The sequence below is a fragment of the Balearica regulorum genome, chromosome 1, assembly GCF_011004875.1.
Source record: "Balearica regulorum gibbericeps isolate bBalReg1 chromosome 1, bBalReg1.pri, whole genome shotgun sequence".
NCBI lineage: Eukaryota > Metazoa > Chordata > Aves > Gruiformes > Gruidae > Balearica > Balearica regulorum.
The window spans coordinates 160,058,794-160,076,169 of NC_046184.1; the positions used below are offsets into that span (position 1 = coordinate 160,058,794).

Sequence of the window (17,376 nt, forward strand, 5' to 3'; positions counted from 1 at the left end):
ATCCCTTTGGTCAGTTGGGGTCAGCTGTCCCAGCTGTGTCCCCTCCCAACCCCTTGTGCACCCCCAGCCCCCTCGCTGGTGGGGTGGTGTGAGGAGCAGAAAAGGCCTTGGCTCTGTGTGAGCACTGCTCACAGTAACGAAAAGATCCCTGTGTTATCAACACTGTTTTCAACATATTAGCTGCTATGGGGAAAATTAACTCTATCCCAACCAAAACCAGCACATAGTTAATTTTATTATTTCTTTCAGTTCACTCATTAGAAATATGCTTGCATTGTGGATGGGATGGGGAAACTCTTGGTCAGACACAATTTCACGATTGCAGTAAGCTGAAATAAGAATATCTTATGCAGGCATGAGACCAGAGAGAAGGGGAAGAGAGAGGGATATTAACATTTTGTTAGGTCTGAAGGATAAGAAACCTGAAGTTGTGCCTTGTTAAAAATACTAGCAATGAAAGAGGGTATTTGAGCTTCCCCATAACTCGATCTGCTTTCTGCAGATTAAGGTGACTTTCTCTTGTATTAGAGAATAGATAAAAATTCATGTCAAGTTAAATTTAGTATGTCGGTTATATTGAAGTGAGATAATTATCTGTCCAAAGAAGTGGAGCAGAGTTGAGAACTGAATGAAGGTGGTGGCTTAGTTTCCACAGCTGTCTGGTTGCTCTAGTGGACAGGGAGTCTAAAATAGGGATGTGCTTCTCTAGGGAGTTGAACTTTCTCTCAGATATATTTTTGTACAGCCACTGGGGTTTGTGCACTTAGAGGTTGCAACTCATTAGTGTTAAAAAGAAACAAAGGGAAAACCAAAATACCCCTCTCCAAACCTGGAGAAAACTCAGAAAACTCTCCATCACAGTTCACTTTTTCCAGTAGGAATTTAGCATACAATTATATGCTAAAACTGCTGCATGGAGGAGCTGGGTTAGTCAAACCTTCCAAATTACCAAAAATGTCAACTAGGTTGCATACAAAATTGCTTTGCATTATACTAAAGAGTTGTACAGAAATGATCCTGATAAAAAATGCTGCCTTTGGTTTTGTGAGTGTGTGTGTGCTGAACAGTGTCTTGTAAGTAGCAGTACAGCAGGAGAGAAGATAGGATTACAAAAGCAAAGTTGAAGCATGACTTGAGTTGATGTTGCGGTTAAGGAATGGAAGATACTAACCACCAAGCCCTGTGTAGCCTCGAATCATGAGGCCAAGAGACACTTCTGAAAACTGTTCACAACACTGGGGAGACACGCACCCCACCCCCTGTCCCCCAGTGTTTGTACTGTCAGCAAAAAAGGAAATCCTATGGAAGCCAAAGGTAGTGAGTGATGCCTGGCTGGTCTTCGTGGCTGGAGAACTGAGGTTCTCTCAGGTGACTTCACTCAAGATGTGTGAAGATTTTGTTGTGTTGTCTTCTCGATGTTTTTTTGAGGATGATCAGTGATGGATGTCTACAATGCTGGAGGGTTCTGAGGAAGGAGGAATGAGCTGAGAGCAGTAATAAGGTGCAAGACAGAAGTGAGCTAACTGGCTCAAAAGAGGAAAAGGGAAAGTGCTTATAAGTTGAAGGTTTTTTTATTTTTGAGTTAGTATTTTTGTAGAGTATATAAGATTTTTAGTGTGAGAACAATTTGATGTTAAGACAACTTTTTAACATGGATTTAGCATTAAGATTAGAAAGAGCATCTCCACTCTACCCACCGGAAAAGAGCAATGTATGTTTGGGGCAGCTGTCCTGGAGAATGTACTTTGTTAGTGGCTGGTTGTTGATAGTACCCAAGTGATGTTAATGTTTTTTAAAAAAAAAAAAAAGTAACACTTAAGGTTTTATCATTCTAAAGAGGCCTAGTTGTCAATAAGTGCTAAATTTTTACAATAACAATACTTCTAAAATCAAGGCTTCAATAATTTAAAGTACTGTAAAAGACTTGGATTGTTTTACATAGTCATTTTAGAGATGTACATTCTCTTTTGTATTTGACTCATAACCTTAAGGCATTAAAATGGATCCACCTTTTTTTTTTTTTTTTTCCAGAGGAATACAACATGCTTAGGGGCTGGCCTTTGTCTGTCATGCATTCCCATCGTGACAGATTTAGCAAACTGCAGCTGAGAAGTTAGACTAGTCTGTACTTTGTGCTGCACAAAGCTATTGTTTTCACTGGGTCACTGGCATGTTGATTACTTTGATGCCAAAAAGCATATGGTTTTGCTGCTGTTTGTATATTCAATCAAAGAATGCAGGCAAGAACAACCAGAAATCCAAAGAAAGAGCTTATTATAGCGTCTCCACAGCAGTGCAAGGATGCAGGTCCTTGTGAAGTAGAAGTGGAGGGTCCTGTGGTAGTGCTGGTAAGAATTCTTTAAATGAGCTATCTCTTTCCTTTAATAATTTCAGTTCTTTCTGCTAGTGAAAAACTGGTTGATCTGATGCTAATGAGAAGTTCCAGTGTTGTTACTTGTGAAGAAGGTGTGTTTGAGATTTGGGCTTCATTCTTTGTGTGTTGTCTGCCTTTTAATTAATTTTTGCTGTTCAGGTTTAACAAATCTTTGGTTGTCTCTGAGTGTGGATTTGGTTTTCATGCTAGCTGCTTTTCAGTGTCTGTTCTGTCTAGCATAGTTGTACATCTCTTTGAACCTAGTATGAAAACTACTTACACTTAAAAATCCATTCTAGCACCTCTATTTTTTTCAACTGTCCGGCATATCTTTCAATTAAAATATATTTGAACACTCTAAAGACTGTGTATGTAAGGGTTAAATGTTACTTAAATGTTCTAAGAACTGTCTGAATAATTCAGGTATACTTCTGTTAAAGGATCTATTTTGCAATACCTTCAATGCACATTATTTATGAAAGTTTTAAAGTAGCTTCCTGTGAGGGAAAAGGGAATATTTCTGTATGTGGGGGAGGTAATCAAATAAGAGCACTTTTTTTTTTTTATATCACTACATATTTAGTTCTGTTGGAATCTTAATAGTACAGCAAGAGAACATAATAAGCAAGCTGTAATGAATCCACCAACTCTCTCCAGCCAGGACAATAAACCTTTTCAAGTAACAGAGGAGGATTGTTAAACTAATAATTTATATATCAGTAGAAAGAAGTACTTTGATAGTTCTTACTAAAATTCCAATTTTACTTAGTAATATCTCATACTTAATTGCTGAATTAAAGGATGACGGTCTCCTCTTTGCCTGGCTGTGGTTGAAGTTACTGGGAGCTGTGATCCTCAAATTATGTCTCCCCCCCTTTATTTGAGTTCCGCATTACGCATTTAAAAATTGAACTAAAACATCTTGGTTCTCTATATTTAGTTATACACGTCTGTAACTTTATGGGAATTGTTACTCTATGTAACTGGAAGCTTACATGTGTGTGAGACAAATTTCCTTTACACTGTTTTCTTTAGTTTCATTCTGTTCGGAGCAGTTGTTAGTAAAACGTGTTTTTTTGTATGGGTGTGTTCTGATTTCTGGTCCAGATTTTCATCAGTACAATATGAGCTAATCTTGTGTGTGCTTTCCTGCCTTTGGAATGTTTAACTTTATTTAGAACTGTTTTTATTCCCCCGTGAATACTCAGAGAGGATATTAGTGTTTCTGCAGATACTTAGAGCATTGCAGTTGATCAGCAAGCATATGTGCTTACTTTTTTTTTAAAAAAAAAAAGTATAAAGCATTACTGTGTTTACTTTTAACCATTTATTAAGTACATCCTTATAATTTTCCAGGTACTAATTTAAATTAATGGTTAATGTACGTCCAGTGTTTGCCTTGCATTTTTTCATTTTCAGATGAAGTGGATGCATTCGAAACAAAGGTCAATATTTCAAGGGAAGAACAGTTAGGTTCCACATAGGTCACATAAAAAAAAGTCTTTGCTGTCATTTCAGTTGCTATTTTGGTCTCAATCTGTTACATATATAGACAAGTGTATATATGGCATATAATTACAGATGGTATAATATCCCTTTTTACTCCTGCTTTTGTCTAGTTTATTGAGGAAAACTAGATGAAAAGGTGCAAGGACACTTTGCACTAAGTGGACTGTGAGGCACAAAGCAAAAAGTAGGGCGCTATGTTTCATTTAACACCAACATTTCGGTCCATTTTTATTTTGTTGTGATGTTGCAGTAGATCTTTACTGTCACAGTGTAAGTAGATATTTTTGCACTGGTATAACATGCAGTAAGGTGATAAGGAAGACTGGTAACATTGCTAGTTGGTGTAACAAAATGTGAACAGCAGAACTTCTTGTATGGATTAGAAACCTTAAATTGTATTAGATAGCAATCTTCAAAACTATTTGGAACAGGAGGCTTCTGGTTTACTCTAGCAATATTTCTCACCAACTGTTGCCTAAGACTTTTTTCAGGTGTGGAGGTATTCCATTTGTATGGGCAATTATGACGTGATTTACCTAGCACTCGAGTTTTTTGAGTAATCCCTTATAAAGATGAGACAGAATCAGCTGTCAGGACTGCAAAGCAGCAACAACTTTTTGTGATATTAATTTAATTTTTTTGCATGTACTTAACAGTCTGCTAGAGTACTGAGGGAATATTTGTCTGTCATCCCATGTGATGTTGAAACAATGTTATTTGATTGAGCACTGTGCCTGAATTAACTTTTCCTGATTAGGTGGGTAGGTTGACAAAAGGAATCATCTGCTGTTTCCAGTGCCAGTTTGTTAGTACATATGCTCTCTTGTTTTCCTGTGATTTGAATTAGATTGTGTCATAACTTTTGCTTTTGAGGTTAACAAGCACGAAGAGCCCATTTAGATTTTTTTGGGTGGTGCCTCAAAACCTGACTTGGGATGAACTGCTGTTGTGCTAGCTGTTGTAGAAGTTACCAAATTAGTACACGTGCTGTCCAGTTGCATTTTGATAGAAGTAGTAACTGCTTATCAAATCAGATGGTGTTTCTGGGAAGTCGGAACTTCTGGAGGCCATCTTTCTGCTTGGAAACACACTGGCAGTATAAAATGTAAGGCACCTGAGCTCCTCCATCCACCAGAGCGTTGCTCAAGTCTGATTCTAGTCTTAGAAGTTTCTGTGCTGATAAGAGAACTGCACAGGACACAGCATGCTTGCTTTGCATCTGAAGGTAAAGCAAATCATGGAGGAGGCTAGAAATTAAACAGCTGGAACTGCATCCATATTAACAATCTGATGTAAATACTGGCAAAACAGAAGGTCTAATCAAAATGTTTGAGCTCTGAAAAGTGTTCTTGTGTTTAAATGGACCTTGACTGTCAACGAAATATTTCTTCTAAATAAAAGCACAATGCTTTGTAATTTCAACTGTGTTCACTGAGTTCTGGAAACCCCCACTCTTCTGTTACAGCCCCCTGAAGACTTGGGTGAACAATAGAACAAGAGTTTTCAGGCTTTCAGGTTAAACTGAAAAAAGAATTATTGTTTTTTAAAGAAACACTGTGCAAAAAAGCTTCTCTGTCTATTCTTTGTATGGCTCACTCTGTGTCTGTAGCCCCAGTAAGTACGTCTGGTCTGTTTATGTAAGCATGAGAACAGGTGACTTAATACCTTTCATTTTGTCAAGTCCTAGAGACTTAAAAATTTTGAATTTGTCAATTAAAGCATATTGTTGCTTAAATATATGCATAGCAATAGGGTTTTTTACATAAACCTATAGCAGCTTATTCCCTCCCACTGCCCCAAAGTTTACATCACAAAGTTAACCCTACCTAAGAAAGAGGATAGTGAGTAATACAATATTTAAGAATAAGCTCTAGGATACATATTTTTTGGAATGGATTTTTAAGTTGATTAAAAACCACAACCTGGGTAATTTATTTTGAGTTTATTGTGGTTGTGGGGACAGTAAGATACAGAGAGCTGTTACCCATGTTTAGTATTAAATTATCTCCTCATTTTGTCCAAAGTAGCTTGCTTCAGACCAATTTTGAGAAATATGTAACACCATATATTCATCAATTCACATGCTGTGTTGCCTGTTAGTGCTTGTAGCTCCATTCTACTCTTTATGGGGACTTGTTAATTTGCAGGTGTGTGTGCTAAATATGTTTTTATAAGGTAAATGATGTTTTGTAGCATGAGGCTAACAATACCCAGTGTGCTTAACCTGACCATTCTTTGTTTTGTGACAAGACAAGAGGAAGATAACATTGATCTCAATTTAAACGTGTGAGGAAAAAATGCACTGTATTATTGTTTTCCATAATATATAGTGTAGGCAATCATTGAACTCCTGACTTAAAATTCCCTTTATCTGATGGCTTTTCACACCGCTTGTCTAAATATATAAACCATATTCTGGCAGATCAAAATGGTTACCATATGAGTGTCATGACTGCTGCTTTGAAATGCTTCTTATTTTGATAAGTTTCCATACCTATAATACACTGGCAAAAACTGAAGTGGTATGTTTATCTTTCTACAAATACGGCATTGGCTAGCTTGAGTGCTGGACCCCATGAAGCCCCTATGCTCTTAGCATTTTCTTAGATTACAGAAATAAAAATATTGCTTGTTGCAGACTAATAGGAAAAGTTAAGCCTTGTTTAAAGACTGATGTTGAGTGCTTGTAAACTTGAATTTTTGCAGTTTTGACTGGGCTGAGTTTTGTCTGCGTCAGCTGGTCTGTAAATCATATTCAACAATAATGTACCTACTCACTGTCTTTTCTTTTAATATTACATGAAATAATAGACCGGAAAAATCTTTTTTGCTGAAGAAGAGCTTGAGAGAGAATCTGCTTCCTTGTGGTGTTGTAGATTTGGCTAAATGCCAATGTCACTGTGCTGTTTATTGTTTTCTTTTTTCATATCTGGTTCAAACTGATAAAACATCCTCTTCCTTTTGAATATGACAAATGACTGAGAAATAAATGAGTAGCAGTTTGGAGAAACCTGGGGAAGCAAATTCTTCATGAATTTTTACAGAAATGAAATTTCTGCAAATCACGTACTTTTCTGATTAAATAGGAATACGGTGTGGTTTTCTGGTACCACTAACTACCTCTGTGTTCCATTGACTTAGAGGAGAGGTGTATATTCAGGCCCTCGGCTCCAGAGAGCTTTAGATTCTTTAAAAGCTGCTAATGAGTGAGGATTGTTTTTTAATCTTGTGTTTATGGCATGGAAGCAAAATGTGAGCAAAGCTCATTCTCTTTTAAGATTTTTTTTTAATCAATTTTATGGTTGTGAAGGACCTGCTCTGTGACTATAGGGTAGACACATGCATTTGCAATGAATTGGATGCTTTCTGAAGCTTCAGTATATACATCTTTGGTTTTTGAATTAGCTGTGCTAGAGAAGTGATTTTTTTTTTTTTGTGTGTGTGCCCGTGAAATAAGTTTAGTTATGCTGTTTTTAAAAGTAATCCTTTTCTTCTGTTTTTGCTGGTAAAATGAGAGGAGCCAGAGCTAGCTTTCTTCCAGTTTTCACCTGTTGCCTTCCCAAGAGAATTAGCAAGAGAATGGACGTAGCTCTTCAGCACCAGGAAGAAAAGGATGAAAATGCTGATCATGGGCGGCACCACAGAAAAATCCATTAGCCATTTGAAGTGACAGCTTACCCTTGCTACCAGTTAGTGGAATTGGTGCTGTGATCTATCTTCTTGCTAGTTCAGACAGTAGATGTCCTGATATGTGAACCCCCTGACTGTATTTACCATGTATTTTTTTCTTCTTTCCTTTAAAAGGCTTCCCAAATTGCATTTGAAGTCATCAAAATATGTGGCCTGAATTAAATTATTTTTTTAAGGACATTTTAAAAATTGTGAGCTGCACTGAAGCTGAGTAACAGAATTCAAAAAAGCTTTTGCAACAGCTTTTAATAAGGACAGAGTTTCATGTTATGTTTAGCAATCTGAATCTTTTCTGCTTCTGAAAGGATCCCATCAGCTCCCATCTATTGGCACAAGTGGTCGTGCAGCCATCTGATCAGCATTTCAGAGAGCCAATCTGTTTGAAAGCTTGCTGGTTGGGAGGAACCCTTTAAAGCCAGATCATTCCTAGCCTGCCTCAAAAATACAACTGTTCACTTGCTGGTATTAATGTGAGAAGGCTCAGGGAATGTGCCACGAGAGAGAGAGGGTCCTTCTAGTGTCAGCCCTCCTTTCAATTAATTGAAGCCAAGTGTTTAGCTAACAGAAGAGACTGATTGTACACACAACTCAAATGATCTTTCTCCCCTACTCATTTCTTAGACCCAGTTTAATTTGGAGTATTTATTTTTGTTTTTCCTAAAGGTCAGTCATCCCGCACCACACTCAAATCAACCTGTCACTGCAGCACATTGCACATCATTTCTCAGGGTAAACTCTTCAACAGGAATGGTCATGTGCTAAAGGCCAACTTGACCATATGGACTGACTCGACCATAGTACTGTAGTAGTCTCTAAACCTTGTTTTAGTGTGAGAGTATACTGCACAAGAGCTCAAGCTCAGTGACAGGTGAGTGAGCATCTTGCTTGCCTGGGTAGAGAGGGAGACCTGTTACATTGAAAATGGGAGAAAAATGAGCAAAGGGTGTCTTGCTTTTTGAATTATATGTTCTATGGTAGCTCATTTAAAGAGCAGTAAAGTTTGAGGGGCTCTACATACTCTGTTATCCCCATCTCATTTGCTTAAGGAAGTAAATTTATACTGGACAGTTATGCCTTGGTGAAGAGCTGGAGAGGGTAGGTGTAGTTACTGGAATTTCTTTGGAATCAGAACTTATGACAATCTGGCACAGTGGGGCTGTTTAACCTGAAATTTTGTGAAGGGGTAATTTGGTAGAGCCTGCATCTAGGAAATGTGTCAAATAGTTGGGTGAAGAAGGTGCATCTGGCCTTTTGAGTACACCATTTCAGTAGTTTTGGATTCATTGCAGCAGGCCGAATATTCAAAGGTAGACTTAACAGAAAGTGTTCTTGCAACCAAAATATTTTGTGTTTTAGTACATTAGAGAAAATGTAACCGTTTCTTATGCTGTGTTTATGTACTTCTCCTGTACTTTTCTGATCTAAGTCAAAATGGTCCAACCACTTCAGCTACAGATGGGTGCATGACCACAAGCTTAAGCCTTTTCTCATGGACACTGGTGTTAGTTCTTGGCTTTGTGATAAGCCGTGTTTGTGAATGAGAGGAGAAGATATAGCAGTAGTTGTAGTTCAGGTACTAAGCCCTCAAAATGTGTTGGGGACAATAGAAAGCGAACTGAACAGCTGTTCTCCATCTCCTCTGAGGAGAAAGATGGCAAGCTCGCATGTACTGGCCTGTGCTGAGCATGTTGTTAGATGGCTTATGAACTTTTAGTAAATCCTTCCAGTTTAATTGCAAATGGTAGCTATTTTTACTGACAAAGCTACATTTTGTTGATCATTTTTAGATAGATTTATTTTCCAGATTTTGCTTTTTTGCCCTTTTCAGCTGTTATGCACTGTTGTGTTCTTGCATTTTTCTTAACAGTAAAACCACCATATGGTAGATATGAGGGAATCCCAAGTAACTTTTGAGTAGCCTGTGGACTAAGCCTGAAAACTTTGGTAACCTTCTCTGACTAAAGCTTTCTTAATTCCTTGGGGGGGGAAAAAAAATTGATTCACTTTTAGATGAAGAAAAGATCTGTATAGATTCTCAGGAGTATTATTGATATACTAATGATTACAATAGAATATGGAATAGAATGTTTCAGTTGGAAGGGACCTACAATGATCATCTAGTCCAACTGCCCGACCACTTCAGAGCTGACCAAGTTAAAGCCTGTTGTCAAGGGCATTGTTCAAGTGCCTCTTAAACACTGACAGGCTTGGGGTATGGACCACCTCTCTAGGAAGCCTGTTCCAGGGTTTGACCCCCCTCTCGGTAAAGAAATCCTTCCTAATGTCCAGTCTGAATTTCCCCTGGAGCAGCGTTGAACCATTCCCACACATCCTATCACTGGATCCCAGGGAGAAGAGCTCAGCACCTCCCTCTCCACGTCCCCTCCTCAGGAAGCTGTAGAGAGCAATGAGGTCGCCCCTCAGCCCCCTTTTCTCCAAACTAGATGAGGCCAAAGTCCTCAGCTGCTTCTCATAGGACATTCCTTCCAGCCCTTTCACCAGCTTTGTTACCCTCCTCTGGACACATTCATGGACCTTCACCTCCTGAAATTGGGAGGCCCAGAACTGCACACAGTACTCCAGGTGAGGCTGCACTGACACTGAGTACAGCAGGACAATCACCTCTCTTGACCAGCTGGTTACACTGTGTTTGATGCCCCCCAGGATGTGGTTTGCCCTCTTGGCTGCCAGGGCACACTGCTGGCTCATGTTGAGCTGCTGCCGACCAGCTCCTCCAGATCCCTTTCTGCAAGGCTGCTTTCCAGCCACTCTTCTCCCAGTTTATACGTGTCTCCGGTGTTACTCCAGCCTAGGTGCAGAATGTGGCATTTAGACTTGTTAAATGACATCCCATTGATGATTGCCCAGTGCTCCAGTCTATCTAGATCCCTCTGTAAGGCCTCTTGTTCCTCAAGACAGTCAACAGCACCTCCCAGTTTGGTATCATCAGCAAACTTTCTGATGGTGCATTCAACTCCTGCATCCAGATCGTTGATAAATATATTGAACAGGACTGGCCCTAGAATTGAACCCTGAGGAACACTGCTGGTGACCAGTCACCAGCAAGATACAGTCTCATTCACTGGAACCATTTCAGCTCTGCTAGACATAAAAATATTTCTTCTGTGCAGTACAGGTGGAATTTGAAAGCTTCTTAATGTAAGTTTATAAATATATATATAATAAATCTCATCCTATCTGATCAGCTATAATGATAGCATAAGCTGGCCTTGCTGTTATTCTTATGTTTAATATACCTTACTTTGAAATTAGTACCACTGATATTAATAAAGTATCAATTGGAAAGTCTCTTGTAATTACCACATTGTAAAAAAAAAAAAAAAGTAAATTCGTGTCTGATACTGAGATAGACATTTTTAGTCACAGAAAGTGCAAGCTAGATTACAACTCCAGCTTTGTATTAGTTTGCATGCTCTGAGGCAGTGCTGCCTCATTGAGACCTCTCTGTAAACCTGCTTTGCCATCTGACCACTTAACAGCATACTTGGCAGGGTGAAGGTTTTTCTCTGATTGTGTGCAGCCAGCTGTAATGCCTTGATAGTAGTATAGGGCTCAAATGGTGAGTCTATGCATAGTAACTGCCAAAAGCAACTCATGCAATTAGGAGGAAGTAAATGGCCTATGGGAATTTTAAAAAAACTGTAGAGAAGGAGGAATGTCAATTAGCTTACTCCTACTGCAGATTACTACTAGATTGAAATTTGTTTTAATTTTAGCTTTGAATTAAGATTGGTTTAAACCCTGCTAAACACAGATCAGAGCTTTCTGGGTGATATCAAGCAAATGTAACCACCAACGTAAGAGACTACTAATTTATTTATAATAATTTTTTACAATGAAAAGACATACATGATTATCCTGATAAGCTCTGACTTAGTGTGTTTTGTGAAATAGTTCTGTTTCTTCCTTCTGAGGAAGGAATACTTGTCTCTTTCTTGCTAGCATGCTTGTCTCTGTATCAGTTGCACTTACACATATGGTATAGTGTGACATAAAGTCTGCATCTTGAATATTGTAAGTTTTCAATGTAGATGAAATCTTATTTTGCCAACCTTTTAAAAAGCAGCTTCTTAAAATGAGTCAACAATTGCAATTTTTCCTCACTATACCTGAATTTATTTTCCTTTTTTTTTTCCTAGGCAAAACCAAAGCTCATAGAACCAATAGACTATGAAAATGTCATCGTTCAGAGGAAGACGCAGATTTTGAATGATGCTTTACGTGAGATGCTACTGTTCCCTTATGATGACTTTCAGGTAATTTAATCTTCCTCCCCCCCTTTTTTTTTTTTTTTTAAAAGACAGATTTTTTAGCAGCAGTAGTCATGACAACTTCCCATTTCTTTGTTTTTTAACTCTCTTTAGCTAAATAAAATAAAATAAGAAATTGCCCTTTATGCTGTTCGATTTATTCTGTCAGGTTACAGAAGAAGAAATAGCAAAATTTCTTCATCCGTTCAGATTATAAAGTCTACTTCTGCAACTCAGCAATTTTACTGCCTTTTGAAATAGGTGATTAGTCATTTTTAGATATTTCTCCCCTTTCTGACACAGGAAATAATGTGATGTTTGTTTAAACAAGGTATTTGCTTTTTGTCATGCTTTAATTCTTAAATTGTTTTTTTTCTTTTTTACCCCCCTTAACAGTGAAGAGCACGAACCTGTTCAAATGAAAGCTGTTACTCAGCTGCATGTTAGCAGCCAAAATTGGGTTTTGACAAAATACCCACTGCATAACAGGGCTCTGACTTGATTAAGCCACACTTTACAGAGACTTGTGATCATCTTGATATATGTCTATAAAACAACCGTGTTTATTAAATAAAGAGTTTATTTAAATACACTTTTTTGAATCTTGTTATAGAACCAGTTAGGATAACCACCAAACATCTTAGAGACCGGAGTTAGTGTAAATATTGAGGAAAGTCTCTTACATGTGCCCATAAATGCAGTCAAAATGTCTATGTAAGTTTGAAAAGTATACAAATATCTGAACTGTCTGTACATTAACTACTTCTGGGGACTGTATCATAGTTGAATACCTCAGAATTGTTCTGCAAAAACCTACCTGAAAAGCTGTGCAGTTTATTCAGCCAAGTAGTTGAAGCTAAGTTTATTTACCATGGGGAAAGTTGGTGATGAGTTGGTGTATTTCTACAGATGGGCATATAAAGTCCCATAAATTACATATGTTGAATTTTTCACAAATTCTTTCTAGCTTCATGTATTCTCAGCCACATGTGAAAGTTTTGAAGGACTGCAAGTAAGACTTCTTCCAAAAGGAAGTCGTGCTGCCTATGAACATTACCTAATGATATTAGTGTTCAAATGCTCGACCACTCATGGTGATGCCCTACACCAGGTATTTATTGGCTTTGGGACTGAAAAGCATGTATGGGCTGTATCAGCCAGATCCCCTTCTACAGTGTGGCTCCTCAGTATTGCAGATCAAGAGGAATCATGGACACTTCTGCTAAGCATACTCTTATCTAATTGACTAGTTCAATTACCAGAGGTCATTCTGGTGAACAGCTCTGAATTATCAATGGAGAAGAAACAAACCTATCAAGAATTGCTCAGGCACTTTGTTTGAGCAGTCTGGGGGATGTCTGAAGTGTTTAGCCGCTGTTTCAAGTGACCTCTTCTGCAATTCTTAACCTCAGGCCTATATAACTGAAGCTAGTCCATAGTTCTCAGTCTGATCCTTTAAAGGGAATGACTTTTGTTCACAAACTGTAATGCCTTTTGTCATCCTTTGTTTGGATTCTGTGATCAGATTTGCATCAATGCAGTCATTAAAGTGTGTGTTACATCAGATGATTTCCTTCAGGTAGTCACAGGTTTGGAATATAGTCAGATTTCCTGTTTCTTTATCCCTCAGCAGTATAATATCTGAATAAGTTTTCTGTGTTTCCTTTATATAGTCTTTGGCAGAATCTCATTTTATACTTGATTTATATGCAGAGGGGTTTGTACTATCAAAATATATGCTATCAAACTCTCATTTCCTTTTAGGATTTGCTGGCACAAACTTACTCCAAATGTTTTTTATTGTACACGTGACTGTCCAATACTACTTTGATCTATCTAGCTTGTTTTCAACAGCACAATGCATTTAAATTTGTCATTCAGTGTATTAAGAAAATATTACTCAGTCTGAGTACAGAAATCCCTTATGTGCTTATTTATTTTTTTGCAAGTTAAACCTTTTAACCCTGTACAGTTTTCTATAATCATATTTACAGTTTTTAAATCATTAGTATTTAAATAGTTGTCAATATCATTTGAATCAAGAAGAGGAGTCTCACTCACTATTGCTGGCCCTTGTTCCTGTGGGGAACTTCAACTTAGCAGATGGTTGCTGGAAATACAATACAGCAGAGAGGAAACAAGTCTAGGAGGTTCCGAGGTGTGAAAGATAACTTCCTGACATGGCTGGTGAGGGAGCCAACTAGGGAAAGCAAAGGATGAAGAAAAGACTGAGGTATTTCATGCCTTCTTTGCCTCAGTCTTTAGCAGTAAGACTAGTTGTTCTCAGAGCAGCCAGCCCCCTGAGCTGGAAAACAGGGATAGGGAGCAGAATGAAGCCCCCAAAATCCCAGGGGAAATGGTTAGTGACCTGTTACACCACTTAGACACACACAGGTCTATAGGGCCAGATGGGATTCCCCCCCCACCTCAACCCAAGAGTGCTGAGGGAGCTGGCACTCATCAAGCCACTTCCCATCATTTATCAGCAGTTCTCGCTAACTGGGGAGGTCCCAGTTGACTGGAAGTTAGCAAACGTGATGCCCATCTACAAAAGGGCCAGAAGGAGGATCCAGGGAACTGCAGTCCTGTCAGTCTAACCTTGGTGCCAGAGGTTACAGACCGGATCATCTTGAGTGCCATCACATGGCATATACAAGAAAACCAGGTGATCAGGCCCAGTCAGCGTGGGTTTATGAAAGGCAGGTCCTGCCTAAGCTGAGCTCCTTCTATGACAAGGTCACCTGCGCAGTAGATGAGGGAAAGGCTGTGGATGTTGTCTACTTGGACTTTAGTAAAGCCTTTGACACCATTTTCCACAGCATTCTCCTGGAGAAACTGGCTGCTCATGGCTTGGATGGGTGTATGCTTTGCTGGGTAGAAAACTGGCTGGGTGGCCAAGCCCAGAGCGTTGTGGTGAATGGAGTTAAATCCAGTTGGCAGCCGGTAACAAGTGGTGTTCCCCAGGGCTCAGTACTCAGGCCAGCTCTCTCTAATGTCTTTATCAGTGATCTGGATGAGGGGATGGAACGCACCCTCAGTGAGTTTGCAGACGACAGCATACTGGGTGGTAGTGTTGATCTGCTTGAGGGAAGGAAGGCTCTGCAGAGGGATCTGGACAGGCTGGATGGATGGGCCAAGGCCAACTGGATGAGGTTCAACAAGGCTCAGTGCCGGGTCCTGCACTTGGGTCACAACAACCCCAGGCAATGCTACAGGCTTGGGGAAGAGTGGCTGGAAAGCTGCCTGGCGGAAAAGGACCTGGGGGTGTTGGTCGACAACCGGCTGACTGTGAGCTCAGGTGGCCAAGAAGGCCAACAGCATCCTGGCTTGCATCAGGAATAGTGTGGCCAGCAGGACTAGGGAAGTGATAGTCCCCCTGTACTCGGCTCTGGTGAGGCCGCACCCTGAGTCCTGTGTTCAGTTTTGGGCCCCTGCCTACAAGAAGGACATTGAGATGCTGGAGCGTGTCCAGCACAAGTCTTATGAAGAGCGGCTAAGGGAACTGGGGTTGTTTAGCCTGGAGAAAGAAAAGGAGGCTGAGGGGAGACCTCCTCACTCTCTACAACTACCTGAAAGGAGGTTGTGGTGAGGTGGGTATTGGTCTCTTCTCCCAAGCAAGAAGTGATAGGACAAAGAGGAAACGGCCTCAAATTGCTCCAGGGGAGGTTTAGGTTGGATATTAGGAAAAATATCTTCACCGAAAGGGTTGTCAATCATTGGAACAGTCAGCCCAGGCAAGTGGTTGAGTCACGGTCCTTGGAGGTGTTTGAAAGACGTGTAGACGTGGTGCTTCGGGACATGGTTTAGTGGTTGGACTTGGCAGTGCTAGGTTAACAGTTGGACTTGATGATCTTAAAGGTCTTTTCCAACCTAAATGATTCTATGGTTTAAATAATGGCATATTTTCTGTATTTGCCATTCTGCTTCACATATATTTTTTTTCAACTCCTTTTTCCTAAGTTGTTGCTGTCACGCAATGTGTGGGCAGCTCTTGAGTAAGCCTCAGCTCAAATGTTTGATACTGCCCTCATTTCCCACAAAGTGAATTTAAAATAGGGAGCTGGAGTATTTAGAACTACCTGTATATACACTTCAAACAGTTTATAGGTGGAAACTCCTACCATTGTCTAAAAACCTGTTCAAGCCATTTCCTCTTAGAACATTTATTTTTTATTTTTACAAAGTTTTTCCTCATGCTTAGGTTAAACTGATTAGAATCTAAAAAAACACTTACCTAAAAAGGAAGCCAAGCCCTGATAATTTATACAGACATTAAGAGTAAGGTTATTTTGTTACCAGCATGGCCTTAAAGCTAGCACTTAAAACAGCACAGAAAATATTTTCCAGCACTAGATATCATTTCTACAATTTTTGGTAGATTACAGAAGTAGTCATGTAGTATCCAGGAGGTAGATTGATAGCACTGTAGAATTTGTGCTAAAATGGAAATTATTTTGGGAGAAATGAGACAAATGTTTTTGCCTAATTTGGATAACTTTTTCAGGTAATGCAGTTAGATAACTGAAATATAATTTAATAAGTGTGTTTTTCATATAACTAGTAACAATACTTGCAGGAATTAAAAGGCAAGATTTTTGTAACAAATGTTTTAATGTCTTGTTCCGTAGACATAGTCAGTGCTGCGTTCAGTTTGTAACTCTTACAACCTCAGAGAAGCTAAATATTAAAGGAGAACTGATATGAATTGTTAGTCCATATCAGAAAAGAAAGCTTGCACAGCAGCTGGCTTCTTTGGACCATATACAGCTTTTTTTTTCTCCTGATTGAAGTTATTTGCCTAGTGAGGGAAAGGAAAAAACCCCATAGGTCACCTTTTTCTGTTCAGCTGTGCCTGTTGTCCAAAGATGCTGTCAGAAGTAGCTCTGAGCTCAAACTACTACCAAAGAAATATTTGAGCAAGGATGGAGCAGAAAATGCTCTGTTCTGCGAAAACTCATAAAGGTTGAAGGACTATTCTTCAGCCAATGGAACCTTTCCAGATTTTCACTTAAATGCATTTGCCATCACCCTAAACTTGGTTAGCCGAGGCTGTGAATCCTTTTTTCTCTCCTTTTATACATGTTTGGTAGCAGCTCATTTATTTTTCAGAAAAGCATAATTTTTCTCCTGCTTCATGCTGATCTTCAGATAATTCTGATAGGCCTGTAATTTTTTTTTTCTCTTGAGTTTTTACTTTTTCGTTGATGCCATCATATCCAAATAATAATGAGATTTGGTTTTCTCTGGTTTCCAGAAGAGATCTTTATCAGCAACTTTCTCATCACATATTGGGTCATTTTTTAATTTATCATTTCAAGATTGTTTCAGTTGCTTTTCACAAGCTCAAGTTCTGAGTTTTCTGCGCTGAATCCACTAATCAGGGTATTCCCTAACTACTACTCATCAAATTTATCGGGGCAGTCACATTGTATTTGGAGATCCATTTTACTGTTAACATCACTGAGTTTGCTTTCACTCTTAGTAATTGGGCTGTCTAAACTTTCAGTACCCTCGTCCTTTGTTAGTCTGTTC

General features: G+C 39.1%; 1 protein-coding gene across 9 annotated transcripts in view; it reads left to right on the forward strand.

Annotated features, from left to right (window-relative positions):
• DOCK9 (dedicator of cytokinesis 9) overlaps positions 1 to 17,376 on the forward strand; it is a 140,115-nt gene that overhangs the window by 28,998 nt on the left and 93,741 nt on the right. For 6 of the 9 annotated variants that reach the window (XM_075740962.1, XM_075741016.1, XM_075740999.1 and 3 more), the window contains exon 2: positions 11,734 to 11,850. In XM_075740962.1, coding sequence (XP_075597077.1) covers positions 11,734 to 11,850 — 117 coding nt within the window. Of the gene's footprint in view, positions 1 to 2,055; positions 2,349 to 11,733; positions 11,851 to 17,376 lie in introns of those variants that run through there. The other 3 variants (XM_075740969.1, XM_075741024.1, XM_075741006.1) reach the window with 1 other exon arrangement.